General features: G+C 38.4%; 1 protein-coding gene across 2 annotated transcripts in view; it reads left to right on the top strand.

Annotated features, from left to right (window-relative positions):
- The first annotated feature begins 1,025 nt into the window (after positions 1 to 1,025).
- SLC5A9 (solute carrier family 5 member 9) overlaps positions 1,026 to 18,160 on the top strand; it is a 36,423-nt gene continuing 19,288 nt past the window's right edge. The window contains exons 1-4 of one of the 2 annotated variants that reach the window (XM_034415038.2): positions 1,026 to 1,123; positions 3,620 to 3,822; positions 6,514 to 6,585; positions 16,990 to 17,094. In XM_034415038.2, coding sequence (XP_034270929.1) covers positions 3,694 to 3,822; positions 6,514 to 6,585; positions 16,990 to 17,094 — 306 coding nt within the window. In that variant the 5' untranslated portion in view covers positions 1,026 to 1,123; positions 3,620 to 3,693. Of the gene's footprint in view, positions 1,175 to 3,619; positions 3,823 to 6,513; positions 6,586 to 16,989; positions 17,095 to 18,160 lie in introns of both variants that reach the window. The other variant, XM_034415039.3, reaches the window with a different exon arrangement.

Consider the following 18,160-nt stretch of genomic DNA (forward strand, 5'->3'; position numbering starts at 1 on the left):
AGTACCACATTCTTCTCTTCTCTTTATCAGTCACAATTATAAAGTCTTGCTTCCACTGCTATCTGTGTTGCAGGCTGTTTATGTTGAGGTAAAAGACTAGTAATGTGGGTACTAGTCTCTCCATGTTGCTTATTATCTCCTTTAAGTATTCTTCTCTCTCTCCCTCTCTCTCCCTCCCTCTCTCTCTCTCTCTCTCTCCCTCCCTCCCTCCCTACCTCCTTCCCTCTCCCCCCTCCCCCCACTCTCCAAATTGCACAAATCATATGTTCTGGTTTATAATGAACGGAACAATTTAAGAATAAGTTATACTTATTTTATACTTATAAATACTTATTTTAGAGCATTAGAACAGGATTACTGTTTTCTCCTTGCTCTTCAACAGACTGTATGTTTTTCTTCATTTCTTTTCCTCTTTTCTAATTCTGATCTTATTTTCTGAACTGTGTGCATTGCATATTCTAGTAAAATGGGCTATTACTCTAATAAATCCCAGATCACATGGAGAGCTGAATCTGGAAAGGACTTTGGGGAACACAATTCATAATAGAGTTGAGAGAGAAATGTATTTCAGAAGTATTTGGGGTACCCACATAGGCTACCAACCCCCCCCCCTTCTCTGAGGGCCATTTGTGGCCCTGGTCCCCCCACTGCCAATACATACTACAAATGTCTTGAATTTGCTTTGAATTCTCAGTCAATCTCAATTATTTTGCCTGTTTATGTAGAACCACATTTACATTGAATGCCTTCATATTAAAGGTGCTCTCTGTCTATTTTGAAATAAAATGCAACCAGACAAAGATGAAAGTCTTAGGTGGAGCACACTGGCTGAAATGATCAATGGCCAGTTTTTCTGGGTGGGTGGTTTTGACAGAAGTTGGCACTGTGTGATAAATAAGCAAGGCAAAGCAAATGTCATTCAGCCAAGTATCAAGTTGTGAAACTCAGCTGAGAGAAGGAGGGTGTACCAGGAAGGAGTGCACATAACCTTGAATGTAAAGGTGGATTCCCGGGCCAGTTTATTGCTTCCTTTCACTTTGACATGAACCAAAACTGAGATGATGCAAGTCAGGCATAATACTGAGAAGAAAAAAGCCAAGCAAAGGAAGGAAAAGAGTTCAAGGTATTGTGCTACTCAGGAACAGCTGATCATGATGGTGGTGGTGGTGGTGAAGTAAGTGTCAGGATGAAAGTTTGGGTTCTTTAATTGCTTATTAAAAAGAGCATAGCATTCCTATGCTTCTGTTATGCTTAAGAATGATATTTATGTTTTCATCATTGTCACAAACTTGTAGGATCGGTTGCAAAAATTTGCAGGATTATATTATTCTTTACTTGATAGCATTCTTTGTAGAAAGGGTCATTTCTACATACAAAGAGGGGGAAGGTGAGTTAGATGAGTCTCTGGTAATCTTCTATATCTCTAATGACACTTGTATTTGGAAGGGCAGAACAAGAACACCACAAAAGAAAGAGTAGTGCTTCAGACTTTTCTGTGGTTTCTGACATTTCTAGAATTAAATTAAATCCAGGAGTGTCTTCAGGATACAATTAAATAACAAACACGGAGATGGCAATTGTGACAGTGCAATCAAAGCTCCACCTGTTTTTATATGTGTTGTTTTAATCATACTGTGGTAGCTGCCAAGTTGACTTTTTTTGACCACACTGCAGAATGTTTGTTTGTGATTCAGATACCAAGAGGGTTTTTGAAAAAAACTCCAGAAGAGGCAAATGACAAATAGAACAGGGAACAGAATATACTTTCGTGTCTGACTTCAGAACTTCAGATAAATTCTGCAGTAAAACATGCTGTTTTACATTTTGATGTATTTTATATAGTGAAAGTGATAACATGGCTAAAAGCAACATTAAAACATTTCATTAAAAATCTGGCAGATGATAGATAGATAGATAGATAGATAGATAGATAGATAGATAGATAGATGAGAGAGAGAGGGAGAGAGAGGGGGGAGAGAGGGAGGGAATGGGAGAGAGAGAGAGATTAAACATTTGATCAATTTTCTTGTACTAAAAAAAGTGGATAGTTGAATAATGACAAGTATAAGCCAGTTTGATGCTAGGTAGGCTGTCAGGATGAGGACATTTTCAGCTTACTGACATTTATTTTTGCTCAATTTGTAGATTGTCTTTTCCCTAACTGCCAGTTTTTCTCACAGCTGGTAATGTGCTTCTATTATTGGGCACATCGTGGAAGATTAAATGCAAATAATCCCCAACACATCTCCGATAGCCATCAATTCTAGACACAGGAACACAAGAGAAAAACACAAACGTTTTACTGACCAGAGCAAAGTAATTCTGGCTGTATATGAAACTTTCTTTTGTCTGCTTTATACCCACAAGATGGTGCTGTGTTAATGCATACTGCTTTCTGTTGCACCGTTGCTAAAACGATTCTTGAAACTGTTTTATTAGGATGGATACATTATAATTTACTCCTCTAATATTTACTCACTACAAATTAAATCTCACTGAGTACAGTAAGACAATGTAACTTTGTGAGTTCAGGAAGGCTGGGACTAATGCAAAGCAAAATGACCATGCCTGAACAAATGTTTGGGATCAGCTGGGAACAGCTGCCAAAATAATTGCAGAAGTCGGGAAGGGGGGGGGATGGAATTGTTTTAATGATTTGAAGAGAAATGCTTCATTTGCACCACTGTAGGAATTTGCACCTATTTGTATCCAAAGCAGTGTTTTGGGGGAGATGTTGGTTCAGCTGCTGTATGAACCCAGAAACAAGCTTAAGGTGGTTCCCAAAGATGCATTGATCACCTTTCCCCTCCAAAGTCTCCTTTCCATTTTGGGTCTGACTACTTGCACATCACCATACTACTATGTGTGACAAAACACCTCTTTTAAAGGATCTTCACAATCCCTTTCATAGTTATCAACTTGAATGGCAGGCAGGGGATTTTTTTCTCCAGAATTTGAGAATAATTCATTTGTCAGCATGCTATCTATCTTCCTTTCCAGTACAAACTGTGCAATTTTTCTTCGTATTTTTTTAGTGGGCTAATCTTAATCCTGTAAAAAGGAATGCCTGGAGGGAAACCCAAAATGGGAAAATCACTTTTTGGTTTAATTTCCTTGAATGCAGCAGGTTGATTTATTTGGTTATTTCAAATATTGAACCATGCTGTGAATGGCTCTACTTCCATGGTTGGGCCCCTCATTATAGAATAGAATAGAATTTTGTATTGGCCAAGTGTGATTGGACACACAAGAAATTTGTCTAGGTGCATGTGCTCTCAATGTACATAAAAGAAAGGATACGTTATTAAACACTTCCAAATTTTAAGTTCTCCAGAGTTGCTTTAGAAACTTAAGTTGTACAACTGTTGCAACATATTAGAAATGCCAGCACATTATCACATAAGGCAAGATAGAGTTGTGGGCAATTTTCCTAGTTATTAAAACAAAGTTATGCAATTAATTCACACATTACAGAAGTACCAGAAACATAATCCAGATCTGTATCAAGGGCTCAGTAAAGCTGAAGGCTATCAAGTGCCCAGAACTGGTATATTTGGATAGATTTCCTCCTTGTTTCATTAACACTTTTGCTTTCTCAAATCTGTTAATATTTATTAAGGGAAAGTAATAAAGAAAAACGTGCCAAAGTCCAGTCTGAACTGTAGAGGCAACAGCCAACACTTTTCGACAATCATGAGCCAGACATCAGCCCCAGATGAGCCACTCGATGACAAGCCTGAAGAAAAAAGTTTTGCCTTTGGAGTTCCTGACATCGTTGTCGTTGTCATTTATTTCATCTTTGTCCTAGCTGTAGGAATATGGGTAAGTCCCCTAAATGGCCATTTTGGCAATTAGGGAACCTCTGTCTGTCTGTCTGTCTGTCTGTCTGTGTCCTTTAGGTAGACCATACAATGGCCCCAGGGGTGGTATTTATTTACTTTCCCTACCGGTTCGCAAATGTGAGCGTAGCTAGCTTTGCTCACAGGTGCCATTTCTGCGCATGCGCCTGGCCTCAAAAACTTGCCTAACTAGGATGGTATAGAGCCAGGGTGGGTGGGCGGTCCCACCGGCAATTTCCGCTACCGGTTTGGATGAACCGGTCTGAACCGACTGAATACCACCTCTGAGTGGCCCTATGGAAAGACACAGGCTTCTTGTTCCTGATGGGATTTTTTTTGTTTTTGTTTTTTTGTTTTGCCTGATAGCTGCATTAAGGTTGATGCCTTTCCCTTCCTAACACAAACCCTAGCTTGGAAATAAATCATTCTCTTTGCAAAAGGGAGACTTCTTATTTATGTTATTTATCGCACAGACAACAGTTTAGTTTCACAGGTGAATTTATACACCTTCCTCCTGATATACCACAGATACAGAAGATAGCGGAATATTCTCCACAGCATTCTTTATTTTCACTGTTGCTCTACAACATTGCTTATAGAAGCAATCGCAGTAGTAACAATATGTTTCAGAAGAGTTGCTGACCGGTAGAAGTTGCCTTACACCAAATCAGCTCATTAATTCATTTAGCCTATTGCTGACAAATGACCAGCAATAGTTCCCAAAGCTTTTGGGCAGGGGTTATCAACCCTTATCTGGAAATGCTGGGCAATTGAACCTGAGGGCTTCTGCATGCAAAGGAGATATTCGATCATTGAAAGACTGTCCTCCTTGCCCTTTTCTGAATCCATCACCCCAACTTTCTGCTTTCAGAGAGTATCAGCAGCAGGGGTGGCTTCTACTTACCTTTACTACTGGTTCACAATGGGGCTGCCCACGCACGCTTCAGCACATGCACAGAAGTTTCCTGATGACGTCGGAGTCAGTGGGTGGAGCCTCCCGCCAGTTTTACTACCGGTTCTATAGAACCAGTCTGAACCGGGGGCAACCCACCCCTGATCAGCAGCCATGTCCGTCTCTTTCATACCCAACATCTGATAAATCCAAACCTCCTCTCTGAAATATTGCATTTCATATACAAACCTCGAAGTGATCTATCACAATCCATCTACACTAACTTATAGCAGTGAATGTATTCATTCCTTATATGATGAATGTATTGTGTGCCAGTCTTGAAGACAGTATCGCTCTCAAGTTCACTGTGTTCTGGCATAAAACCTTGAATGCCAGGGTCCCCAGTAGGGAATAGGTATTGAAGCATGCCTGCTATGTGTTGCATACAGTTGAGGTGATATAAAAGACTCATAAATAAATCAATAGATCAAGGTTTAAGAAAAAAGGTGGAGCAAGTAAAACAAACATGTGATTCTGTTCCTTACATTTCTCTGCACTTCTTCCTTGTAGAAAACTTCATCAAGGTATATTTTCCTACCTTTCTTTCTCCTTATGCTGTCCTCTTTGGGAAAGGAACCTCTTCCCTCTTTGGGAAAGGATGGGGAAGCCTCCAAGCTGCATATGACACCATCCTGCATCCCATTTTTTTTGATCTTCAGATCCCTTTTGTCTTTAGTACCAAAGCAAAGTCAACAGGGGTTTTAAAAAGTAAAAATTCCAACTCCAAGGAGGATAAAGAGAAAATCTCAATTGTGACTCATATGGAACATCACCTTAGATCAAAAGAGCTATGCAGTTGTGGTTAGACATAAAAAAAAGCAGTTGGGGCTTTTATCCCATAATTTCATACACCATCTTGATATTTTTGATTCACTCCCATCCATTGGTGTTTGAAACCTGGCCCACTTATGTGTAAATGTAGCCCCAGTGCCAACCACATTGGTCTAGACCCACAACTTAGACACTTTTAGAGGTCTGAAAGGAGAAGGGATGGAATAAATCTCTTATTTAAATGCTTCTTCCTTTTTTAGAAGTAATTTTATTATAAGAAGATTTTACATAGGTTTAAAAAATCCAGAAACATAAAGGAAAAGTTGGAAAAAGAAGATAAAAAGAATGCAAAAAAAGGATAAGAAAATAAAAGACAAAATAAAAATATCTAAAGAAATGAGTTCCAATCTTCTTAGCAGCAGTTATAAGCATGATTATCATATTCACCTACCCAAATTATATATTATAGTTCCCTTCTGTAATGGTATGTGGGAATACCTTGGAAAACCAGGCAAAGAGATGCTGTCTAGGGAACAATCAGATAAGAGGAAGCAGAGCCCACAGCTGCATATTGGGCAGAGCAAGAGACTCAGATGGACCCTCAGGCTGAAAAGGTGACCATGGGAAAATGGTCTTTTTAGATTTGCAAGATCCTGTTAATGTAGCTTTACAATAAAGTGAAATTAGCTTATCTGGCCATGTTTCCTGTTTGATCTACCTGGTAAGGCTGTCACCTTCTTTTCTTAATCTAACATTTTTAATAAATAAATTCTAAAATCATCAGTTCATTTTTTAATCCATTTTTAGCAAAAAGTCCACAAAGGAGTTCAAGTCTTTTATAAAAGCAATTGTAGTTCCCTCCTTTTTCGGTGAATGTCGTATCATTCCATTTTCTTAAAATCCAAGCCAGTATTTTCCTTATTTCAGCATTTCTTTTCTTTTTTCTTTTAGTCTTCTCTTCGGGCCAGTCGAGGAACAGTTGGAGGCTATTTTTTGGCTGGAAGATCCATGACATGGTGGCCTGTGAGTACAAATACTTTATTAGTTCTACATATTCTTGAAACTATCAAAACTGGGATTCTAGTTAGATGCCCACCATGTGGCAGCTGAGAGGCACAGAAAACTAATGCTATACTAACCTCATGGTCATTTGGATTTTTGCAACCTGGATTCTATTCTATTCCCTTCCCTTCCCTTCCCTTCCCTCCCATCCCATCCCATCCCATTCTAATTTATATGCCACCTATCTCCCCATTAAATGACTCTTTGACAGCTTTAGCTCTAAGTGCAAGAGATGAGATACAATAAAAAGCCGTCTTCCTACATCAATATACTTTTAGTTTTTATACTTCTAAATAGTAACAAAACAGAACTAAACCAAAACAGGACAACTTTCTGCATCAAACTGAATCAGGTTCATAGACTAGCTTATTTCAAAATTCAAATTCTGTCTTTAGAATAAACTAGATAACCCTGTGACGTCTTGGGTCATCCTTTGAGAGAAAGGTAGTGGAATCTGATGTAACCAGAAAAAACATTAAATTTTAGGCTGATCGTATTTTCCCCCCAATACTATCATCTAAGAAGAGTATATATCTTAAATAATTGTAGTAGCAAGCAAAATTTAATAAGTCAATATTTACTTATGTAAATAGGTAAACAGAATGACCCACAGGTAGGCAAAACAGCAGTGGAGCAGGAGCAACTTTTGATTTCCAGCTGACTTCTGCATTGCTTGTGGGAAGTTGGCAGAGAGCATTGGCAATCATGATCATGTGACCATGAGGTCATTGCAATACACATTGAAAGGAATATGATGTCTCTGGCAGCCCTGAAAACACTATGCAAACAGTCAAGTGTATTCCCCATTGTGTGCCTACTTACTCTCTTCTTGTCCTTTCTTTTCCAATGAATGTAAATACGAATGTTACTTGCCTTCTTGCTAATTATCCCAGAGCTGGGGTAAATATTTCAAAAGAGTGGGGAGTGGAGTGGAGTAAAGCAAAGTACAGTCACAGTGATTTCCCACTTAATGACTGCTTCAAGGCCAGCAACAATACACAGAGACAACTCAAGGCTGCTGTGGTAGTGGCTGACTATCCAACCCTGGAGGGTACTATCTTGCTGCTAGCCACCTCCCCTTTAAGACTAGGGACTGGAATGGAACTCTATAGAGACCCCCGCCCAAATTAATTCACCCCATTTAATCTTACATCATTTGTCAACCACTTGATCCTCCAGCACTAATTTGACCCTCTTTTGATCCCACCAGACCTTTTTGACCCCTTGGATGATTCTATTGACCCTTGGGTATCAATATTGACCACTTTGGAGAATGCTTTTTCTTTTTATGACTCTTTAATGCCTTTAATCGGGGTGGAGCCATGGCAACTGAATGGAGCTGAGTGTTTGCTGGCTGGATGTCTTGCCTGATGCCTACGTGGAGTTTGCAGCAGATGTTTTCTCTTTGCGCCCTGATAGAGAGACATTTGTCTAGGATTGAACTCTCAACCTTTTGAGTGGGAAGCAAGCATCTTCACCTGTAGGCAGTGGTGGGATTCAAATAATTTAACAACCAGTTCTCTGCCCTAATGATTTCTTCCAACAACCAGTTCACCAAACTGCTCAGAAAGTTAACAACCCAAAGTGGTGCGAACTGGCTGAATCACACCACTGCCTGTAGGCCATTGCACTATTCGGTGGGGAACCCCATGTTACACTAATTCAAAAAAAGAAGTAAAAAAGAGAGTAGACTTACCGTGTTTCCCCGAAAATAAGACCCTGTCTTATATTTTTGAACCCCAAAATAAGCGCTTGGCCTAGAAAGGCCAAGCGGCATAGAAATACGACTAATAAATAAATAAATTTTCAGGGAGGTCTTATTATTTTGGGGCATGTGGAGCAAGATGAGGCTCCTCTTGCCATCTTACCTGATTTCCATCTCTGCATTTAAATATTTTCAGGGAGGGCTTATTTTAGTGCATGTGCTCAAAAACCTGATTGGGCTTATTATCAGGGGATGTCTTATTTTCAGGGAAACAGGGTAGATATTAGCAGCTATAGTAAATATGCAAGTGTAAGAGACATTCAACTCTGCAAATCATAGCCTTGTTGCAGTCTGGAATGACCACTGGTGTTTATGTGGGTTGCATAAAGTGCAAGACATTTAAGTCTTCAATCACACAGTTGTTGCTACCATCTTGACCTTTTATAACACTCTGTAGATACTTCTGGTGGCCAAATAATTAGTATGGTAAGCACTGGGGGGGGGTAAACTATATTGTCACTCAGGTAGCCTATTTAAAATGCAATAAGACCAAGGAAAGCAATGAAAAACTTTATCTCAAGCAGCATTATATTGCTGGCAGCCAACTGAGGATTTAAATAGCTAAACTTCATATTTGTACACAAACGAATGTACAATGCCACTTGGGATTTATAAAATATTATTGGCTCCTAAAATATGATCACCAAGGCTTTGAAAAGAGAATGGGGGATAAAGGGAAACTTAGTATAGCCACAAGAGAATAATGGAGTATTTCAAGATTTTTTTAAAAAAATAAAAATAAAAATCCCTCAGGTTCAGAAGAGCTACTATTCTCTTAGCTGAAACGGTGGCAAAAATAGTTTTTCCCTCTCACTATCTAATAACTTCTTCATTTATTGAGCAACTTTGTAAAGATTGTAGCTTTCTGTGCTAAACCACTTGGATTTAAATCTCCAAAATGATTCACTGGAAAGGCATAAACCTTTTGAAGGACACATTTTCTTTGGAGCAAAAAGGTAATATAACAGTAATTTAAAGGCCCAGAGAAATAAGTGTCAGTGGGATGAATATCTTTTTCACCCTCCCTCAAAAATACAATGCTGTAGATCTTTTGAGAGTTTAACTGCAAGCTGAATATGACCTTGAACTTCAACTTTGGGTTATATGAACTGTAAATTCTATAGACAATGTTTTCCCCATACCTTTAATAGACACACAAATACAAACATATATAAAGGTTTGATGTGCTTTGTGCCCCAGTGATATTTAACCTATTGTTTACCTACAGTAATATTGTAGGAAATTTAAAAGGCTGACAAGAAGCCAGTTGTGCCCAACAACTTCCTTAGTAGGTTAAATTTCTTGAGAGAAAAGGCAAATTTCATGAGAATAGAGTCCCAAAAGAGGTATGTTGCTTTGTTTTTAAGAAGACTCCATGTTGATTTTTGACCCACTCCCAACTAATTGAGTTCTACCCTAAAGAAGACCAAGTGTTACTTTATGTTTTTAATTCTTAAAAAGGAAAAAAAACCCAACTATCCATTATGAAAGATTGATGAGATGCTGTTGTGCACGAGTAGTCCCAAAAACCTCTTTTATTGCAACAGCTGTGAATTATGTCCATTCACAGCTGAGTCCCAATTGGTTGCAAAAAGTCCTTCAGGAGAAGTCCTTTGGGATAATCACCAACATTTATCTCCCTTGACACTCTGCCAGAGACCTACTTGGCAAAGCCACACAGATTCCAGAATCAAACAGAGATGCCGACTGAGAACAGAATTAACAATGTTGCTTTCCTGCAAAGTTCCCATGTGCTTTTGCTCGTCTTTTAAGTCTTATGGGAGGGGCCAGTCATCTCCTGGCCTTACTCCCAAGTCATCCCATTTGTTTTAACTGTTTGTACCTTCTGACAGCTCTGCGCGTGCACGCACCTTTCTGCTGTCCGACTCTGGAGGCTCCGGAGTCCACACATCACTCCCAGATGGCCCTGGCCCCATCTCTGCCTCTGACACAGAGCCCTCGTCTGGGCCTTCCTCAGACTCCAGGACTGGCCCATGTTCCTCCCCAGCCTCCTCACTGTCCAACTCCATGCCAGCTCCGCAGGCTGCTGGCGGACCACAACAGATGCTATACCTCTAAGAAGCAAATTTAGTCATCTAATCTCACAGCAATATTTCTTTTTGTTTGAACAAAGAACTGGGCAGATGACCTTTACAAGATTCATTGTAAGCATACAATCCGTTTGTCCAAAATATCTGAATTTTCATTTTTAAACATTTTTAAACAACCTCAATCATACCAAGCAACTTCAAGTAACTTAGAATGCCTATGTATGCTTGCATGCCTATGGATGGACACATACATCACATGCATGCATGCATACATACATATAATAAAAAATTAGCATTTAGCATTCTCCTTCCAAACCTCTTATGGTCTCTCTGTGATTTCTCATCCACCCACCCCTTTTCTTTTGTGAGAGTCATGTTTTTCCCTTTGCATGTTGGAGCCCTAAGCAAAGGCTAATAGAATTTGACCTGTTTCTCACCTTTGGGATAGTTAAAATATTAATACTGGATAAGACTAGAAACCTTTCCCTGAAGCTAGCACTGACAACATCTCAGCTGGGATGTAAAGAGCCTGACTGTACAATGTGCATTCGTATCTTAAGGGAATAGGGAGCCTCTCTTCCCAAAGACACAGATCCTTATTGTGGCAGGATTAAACAGGAGCTGGAAGTCATCATCTCAGAACCACTGAACCTTATATTTCAAAGATCCTGGAGCACTGGACAATTATCAAAGGACTGCAAGAGAGCTGATCTAGTTCCTCTCTTCAAAAAAGGGAGGGGAGGTAAATGGATCCAGAAAACAACAGACCAATCAGTCTGACATCAATACCTGGGAAGATCCTGGAAAAGATAATTAAGCAACAGCTCTGTGAACATCTAGAAACCAGTAAAATTATTACTAGAGGTCAATATGGGTTTGTCAAAAAAAACAAAAAACAAAAAACAAATCATGCTAGAAAAATCTTATTGCATTCTTTGACAAAGTGACTAAATTAGTGGACTAGTGAAATGCTATGTACATGGTATACTTGGACTTCAGTAAGGTATTTGACAAAGTAGACCACAATCTACTTCTTGGTGAGATAGAAAAATGTGGGATAGACCGCGCCATCAGGACATGGATTCATAACTAGCTGACCAAATATACGCAACATATAGACCTCAATGGAACTACATCTACATGGAGGGAAGTATTCAGTGGGGTCTCCCAAGGTTCTGCCTTAGGCCCAGTGGTCCTCAATATCTTCATAAACAATTTTAGATGAAGGGATAGAAGTGGAATTCATCAAATTTGCAGATGACATCAAGCAGAAGGGAATAGCCAACACTTTAGAAGACCGGTTTGAAGGAGTTAACAGACTTGAACACTATCCAACAAAATGCAATTCAGTGATGAGAAGAGTAAGGTTTTGCACTTAGGCAAGAAGAACCAAATGCACAGGTACCGAATAGGTGATGTGTGGCTTAACATCAGTAACTGTAAAAGGGATCTATGAATCCTAGTGGAAAACTATGAGACAGCAGTGTGCTGCAGCTGCTAAAAAGTCAACGCAGTCCTAGGCAGCACCAACAGAGGGACAGTGTCAAGTTCACATGAAGTGTTAGTATCATTTTATGCTGCTTTGGTAAGACTACACTTGGAAAACTGCATCCAGTTTTGGTCACCATGATGCGAAAAAGATGTTGAGACTCTAGAAAGGGTGCAGAGAAAATGATTAGGGAGCTGGAGACTAAAACATATGATGAACAGTTGCAGGAACTGGGTATGTCTAGTCTAACAAAGAGAACGACTTGGGGTGATGTGATAACAGTCTTCCAATACTTGAGGGACTGTCAGTGTCATAGAGAAGAAAGGATCAACCTATTCTGCAAAGCACCTGAGGGCAGGACAAGAAGTAATGGGCGGAACATCATTAAAGAGAAATCCAACATAGAACTAAGGAGAAATTTCCTGACAAGAACAATTAATCAGAGGCTTACTTCTGGAAGTTTTGGGTGTTCCATAATTGGAGGTTTTTAAGAACAAACTGGACAGTCATTTGTCTGAAATGGTATATGGTCTCCTGCTTGAGCAGGGGATTGAACTAAAAAACCTCCAAGGTCCCTTCCAACTCTGTTATTCTGTATTCTATAAACACACACACACACAAATTTATATGTATAGTAAAAATGCAATGCCACAGTGGCCTTCAATAAAGTTTGTCATTTCTCTGGCAGCAGCTTTCCCTTGCTAATATACTAAAACACTGAAGTAATGAATGTAGGATGTGAAACAATTTATCTTCAGGAAATCTTTCCTCCAGTTGTTAAAACATCACAGGCTAGGCATGTGGTTGGTGGACTAAAATCATTAGGAAGTTCTGGTTTCAGTTCCAATGAAACACTTTTTATACTGTAAGTATTGGAAGTGGTCCTTCAGTCCTGGGATGGAAACCATCAAACAAGATGCAAGGAGAAATTATGAAATGACTGAAAGCAAATGGCCTTCCTACTAATCTACTGGTCTCTGTAGATGTTTTAGATTTCTCCTGCCATGATGCAAAAGTGCACAACTTTTAGAAGACACACTTGATCACTAGAAAATCTCTCATCCAAGTTTTAATCAGACCTTATACCAGGGGTCTGCAATCTTAAAGACTCAAAGAGTCATTTGGACCCATTTCCCACAGAAAAAAAAAAACACTGGGAGCCACAAAACCCTTCCCGTGCCTGACTATTTCTTGAGCGGCCACAAAACTAGCATATGTAGTTGAATTAAACATTCTGTTTTCTTCTGAAACTTTTCTTTTCTTGGATTTATCCATGGTTGGCCTACCGGGGGTTGAAAAGCTCAATAAATCGCGTGCCAGTGGGTGTTGCACATTGGTGGTTGTGACACATATTTTGAGTGACAGGGAGCCGCAGCAGAGGGGTGAAAGAGCCACATGCGGCTCCAGAGCCACAGGTTGCTGACCCCTGCCTTATACTGATTAATCCAAACAAGGAAGAGATCTCCCTACTAGAGTAGAGATCTCTATCTACTACTTGTAGGCTTCATAAGAAAAACATCTTGCAGGTAGGAGATAAACAGAGCAAATTAGAAACTGGATCAGACTTTTCCTTCGATATTCTTTAAAAGAACCTGACAGGGAAGTTGTAAACTTTAACATTGCAAATTATTTATAATTAGTACCCTCACTTTAAGTGACACAGTTTATCACTTCGGCACATGATTATCTCATCCTATTTCTATTTAATTAAAACTATGCTTCTATCAAAAACTAGATCTCCTATCTGCTGTATTACGCATTTATCTGTATTGATTATTGCTACTGCAACTTACAAATACCAGTTAAAGTAAATACCGAGGTGTTTCCTGGTTCTTATCACCTACATTATGTATATTTTTAACTATAGCTACTATTAAGAGACATCCTTCTGTACTGCTACTTAAACTATGCACTTGACTACTTGTCAAGGAAGCTTTGTCTTTCACAGAAGCATACACTGATGTATCAATCACCCTGATTAAATATTTGCCCAAAGATCTATTTTCATGGAACAGTTACTGTAGCACTTCAGATCCACAAATATTTTGACTTGAGAAGTTCCTGCTTCTTATGGGACCACCCAGAAGTTTATGGAGCTAACTATCATGATAGGTCCCTTGGGACTTTGGTGAATGGGGCCAACATTATATACAGAAATGGAGGCAGGAAAGCAAAGGAACTCATCTTGCAAAAGCTGAGAGCAAGTTCCTTCCCCCCTCTGAGCAGCTCTGGCTTATAAGGTTTGGTCTGACCTGAGTTTTTTGTAATACTGAAACCCTGGGTTCATGATTTGACAAATTCTCAAATGGCTTCAGCAGGACCAATTTCTCCTGTTCGGATCTTCAGTGACAAAAATATATTCCCTGGTTTTCTTGCTAGTCATGTGGCTTGCCTGTTTACTCTTTGTAAAATGATAGATTTTCTGTTTCTGTTTCCAAATAATCACTCAGCCTGTTTGTTCTCAATATATTTGTGCCATATTTCTCCCAGTCTTAGTTAATGATGCTTTATTATTTTTAAATGTTTGATGGCACCAGACTTTATACATTCTATATTTATGGAGCCCAAGTAGTTTTAAAGTACGTATAGATAGCAGGAGATCCAGAAATTCAGTATGGTAGACATGACCATGTCATTGAAAGATCCATCCCTTTTAAAAGTGTGCTACAAACAAATAAAAGGGATAAGGCTTCTATTATACAGTCAAGCCTACTATATGGACATTTTTAGTCCCCATCCCCTCCTCCAAATGCCCCCCAAAATTTATAATTGAATCATAAATCTGATGACTGGAATGCCATATTGATGGAAATCTTGAAAGTTCACCTCTGTTTGGCCAGAGGTGCTACCCAGGAAGCATTTGAAAGGCTCTGATCAATTTTCAAATGCCCATGATAGCTGCTTGAACTGGCATTACAGATTTCCATTCTGATGTCAGCTGTCTAGAGTAATAGTCCCCAAAGTGGGGTGTACAATTATTTGATTGATTGATTGATTGATTGATTGATTGATTAAATGTATATACATAGTCCATGAATGCAGGAAGAAAATGTTAGAATGCTCTATTTCCATTTAATGTTTATACTTGAAAAGAAGGAAATTAAGCTGCATTAATAGTGAACTGAATATATAAAATATATATTTGGGGGGATATTTTAAAGCATTTATAATATAAATGCTTCATAGTACATGCGGTATACCAATATATATAGTACGTGCATATAAGATATCAAGAAATAAAAAAAAAACATCCATTTTGAATTCATGCTGTTTTTTCTTTTTTCTGATGGCATTGATAAATCCAGAAAGTTTGGAGACCAGTGGTTCAGACTATATATAATCTGTAGGATTATATATAAGAATTGCTTTGTAGGATCTGTTGGGAATAGATAGAATAAATCAAGCCCAACAGATCAATAGCAATACTAAATGCTATGCACAAGCCAGGTTCAGTGGGTATTTGTCTTTGCCTTTAAAATCCTTATAGGCAGCAGGCAGAGATTTCACCAGCATTTTAAAACGTAATGAAATGATGAGGTGGTTCTTGTGCTGGAACAAACCAGGAAGTGCTATGATTAAAGCAGGAATGTCATGCCACAATGTTTGGGGCATTTTAGCAATTAAAGAAAGGAACAAAGAAAATCCATCACCAAACTAGTTTCTGCATTTAAAAAAAAATACATGATTTTTACATAAACTATAAAAATCTGACAATTTGCCTATAGATCCTATGGGGAAAAAGACAATAGACCAAAAGCATGCTTCAAAACATAATTGGAAAGGGGAGCAATAAAACAGAATTCATGTCAGCTGGACTCCATGTTCCTATTTATTTGTTTGTTAGATGTAGGATTTCATAGTAGGATACATAGCACTCTCTCCTGTTTCCCTATCCCCTAATTATGATCTTCTGAAATATGTTGGACCAAGACCATGACTGTTAGTGACCTTCCATGATTAAGGATATATTTGAACATGGGTTTTCTAGGTCCTCTTACAACAACTGTCCTCTATTGCTTCTACCTAAGTCTTCCTTGTAAAAGGAACAGTAAAAGATAATGCCTTCTTTGAATTAAACTTGGTTCATGGTAACTATCTGGACGTATCCATGAGCAACAAGGAGGGACATTTTACCACACTTGGTGGATTTATAAAAAAGCTAAAATAATTTGGACTCAGCTATAGACACTAACTCTGAAGATTTTAAAGATTAACATACAGTACAATTGAAACCAGAGGTGTTTCTCTTGAGGATTGATTGGGGGGGAAAGTTATGGAACTTTTTATTATATATATACATGATAATTACAGAGAGATTATTATAAGCCCAAAGATGGAAAGGCTTGATATGACCCAAAGTGGGTCTGATTGATGATGTTGATGGAACTTGCTAAGATGACCAAACTGATCTCTTTAATCAGAAAAAAGACATTAATGCAGCCTAAAAACTCATTATAGACTTTTTGCATCAAACAGAAAAAAAATGAATTTATGATATATAGTTTTGATGACTAGAAAAAATATAGATCATAGAAAAATGAGTCATGCTGTAACTATAGAATAAAAGGTTAATTTACCCTTATAGCTGCTATAAAAGAAAATCAGAAGTTACTTCTTAATAATACCATTTTTCCCCTATACTTTTGGCTTTTTTCTTTTTTTCTTTCTTTACTTCTTTCTTTTCTGTATTCTAAATATTAGTTTCTCATAGTTTTCTTATTAAAATCTTAATAAAGTTCTTTTAAAAAAGAATGAGACAAAGCTGGCTCTGATTAGTTCATTTTAACCCAGATTTAAAATGAATTACTACAGAATTATTTTTCAATATTTTTCAATTATTTTCCGTAGATTGGCAAGATTCTACACAAAAGAGCAAAATTATTATTTCCATTATTGCCCTAAAACTTTAGGATAAAGTTATTCAGATTTTATTTTTTAAGACTGAGAAAGTCCACCATCAGATGAACAGTCCTGGATATTTTCCTCTATGTTTATTCACTACTGCATGCATGCTCATTTTTCCTATCTCTGAGCTAATCCCTGGATATTATATGTTTCAGATTGGCGCATCATTGATGTCAAGCAATGTGGGGAGTGGCCTATTTATTGGTCTAGCAGGCACTGGAGCTGCAGGAGGACTGGCAGTTGGGGGCTTTGAGTGGAATGTGAGATGACTTTGCTTTTTTTTTTTACTAATGGGTAGTTTTGGAGGACTCCTATGGGACTCCTGTGTAGGTTTGGTCAAATTATTGGGTTGCTAAAGTGACACGGTTGTAAGATGCAATGTCATGTGACCACACCAAGTTACAGTTCCAGCATTCCAAGTTGGTTTTTAGGCAACTTCTGACCAATCACAGCATACCACGGTCACATGATCACCATTTGAGACCACACAGTTTCCCCATTGGCCTGCTTGTTAGAAACCCACAGTGAAGATGGCAAATGGCAATTGCATGATGGCAAGATGTTGCAATGTCATAATTGCAAGTCACTTACCAAGTGCGTACCTTGTCATCACTTGTCTATGAGAATGTAACAATAGCTGCAACTGCAAGGACCTGTCATAAGTACCATTGTTCAATGCCATTATAACATTGAATGGTTGTTGTGTGAGTGAACATTAAACGAGGACTACATGTACTGTAGTTTCACTGTCCATTTCAGAAAATGTATGTGCTAATGTTTAGAAGCAGCACAATATAATCCATTGTGTTATGGCACACATTCTATACAAAAGGGGCAGCACTTCCTATATGATAGCACAATTAATGTACTTGAAAGGAGAAGTAATGTCATCTTTGGATTATTATTTTTAGCAGATTGATGTGGCCTGATTCATTCATTGTGGCAGAGTTCCTAAATATTCTAAATAATTTTTTGCACCTAGCAAATGATATTTAATTTTAATCAATTCCATGTGATTATAATTATATGATCTCTGTGGGAGCCAAGGAAAAAATTAGCCCACTGGGTTGAAAATCCAGTGTGAAAAGAATTTTCTGAGTATTCAAGAAAAGGGCTAGTTCTAAAGAAAAGGCAGCTTTCCACTGAATAGCCAGAAGTGAATTCTTCTCAAACTGGCATTTTAAAACATACTGAACATAAACTCATCACAAATTCAGGTTAAATTGTGTTGCTCCAGCACAGAAGTCCCTACAAGATTGCGACCCTTGACCCCTGCCTTTGTAGTAATCCAAGTGAATTTAAAAGCCAACTTTGTCTTAGAATTGT

Source organism: Pantherophis guttatus, chromosome 3 (genome assembly GCF_059756535.1).
Source record: "Pantherophis guttatus breed Tessera chromosome 3, ASM5975653v1, whole genome shotgun sequence".
Classification (NCBI taxonomy): Eukaryota; Metazoa; Chordata; class Lepidosauria; order Squamata; family Colubridae; genus Pantherophis; species Pantherophis guttatus.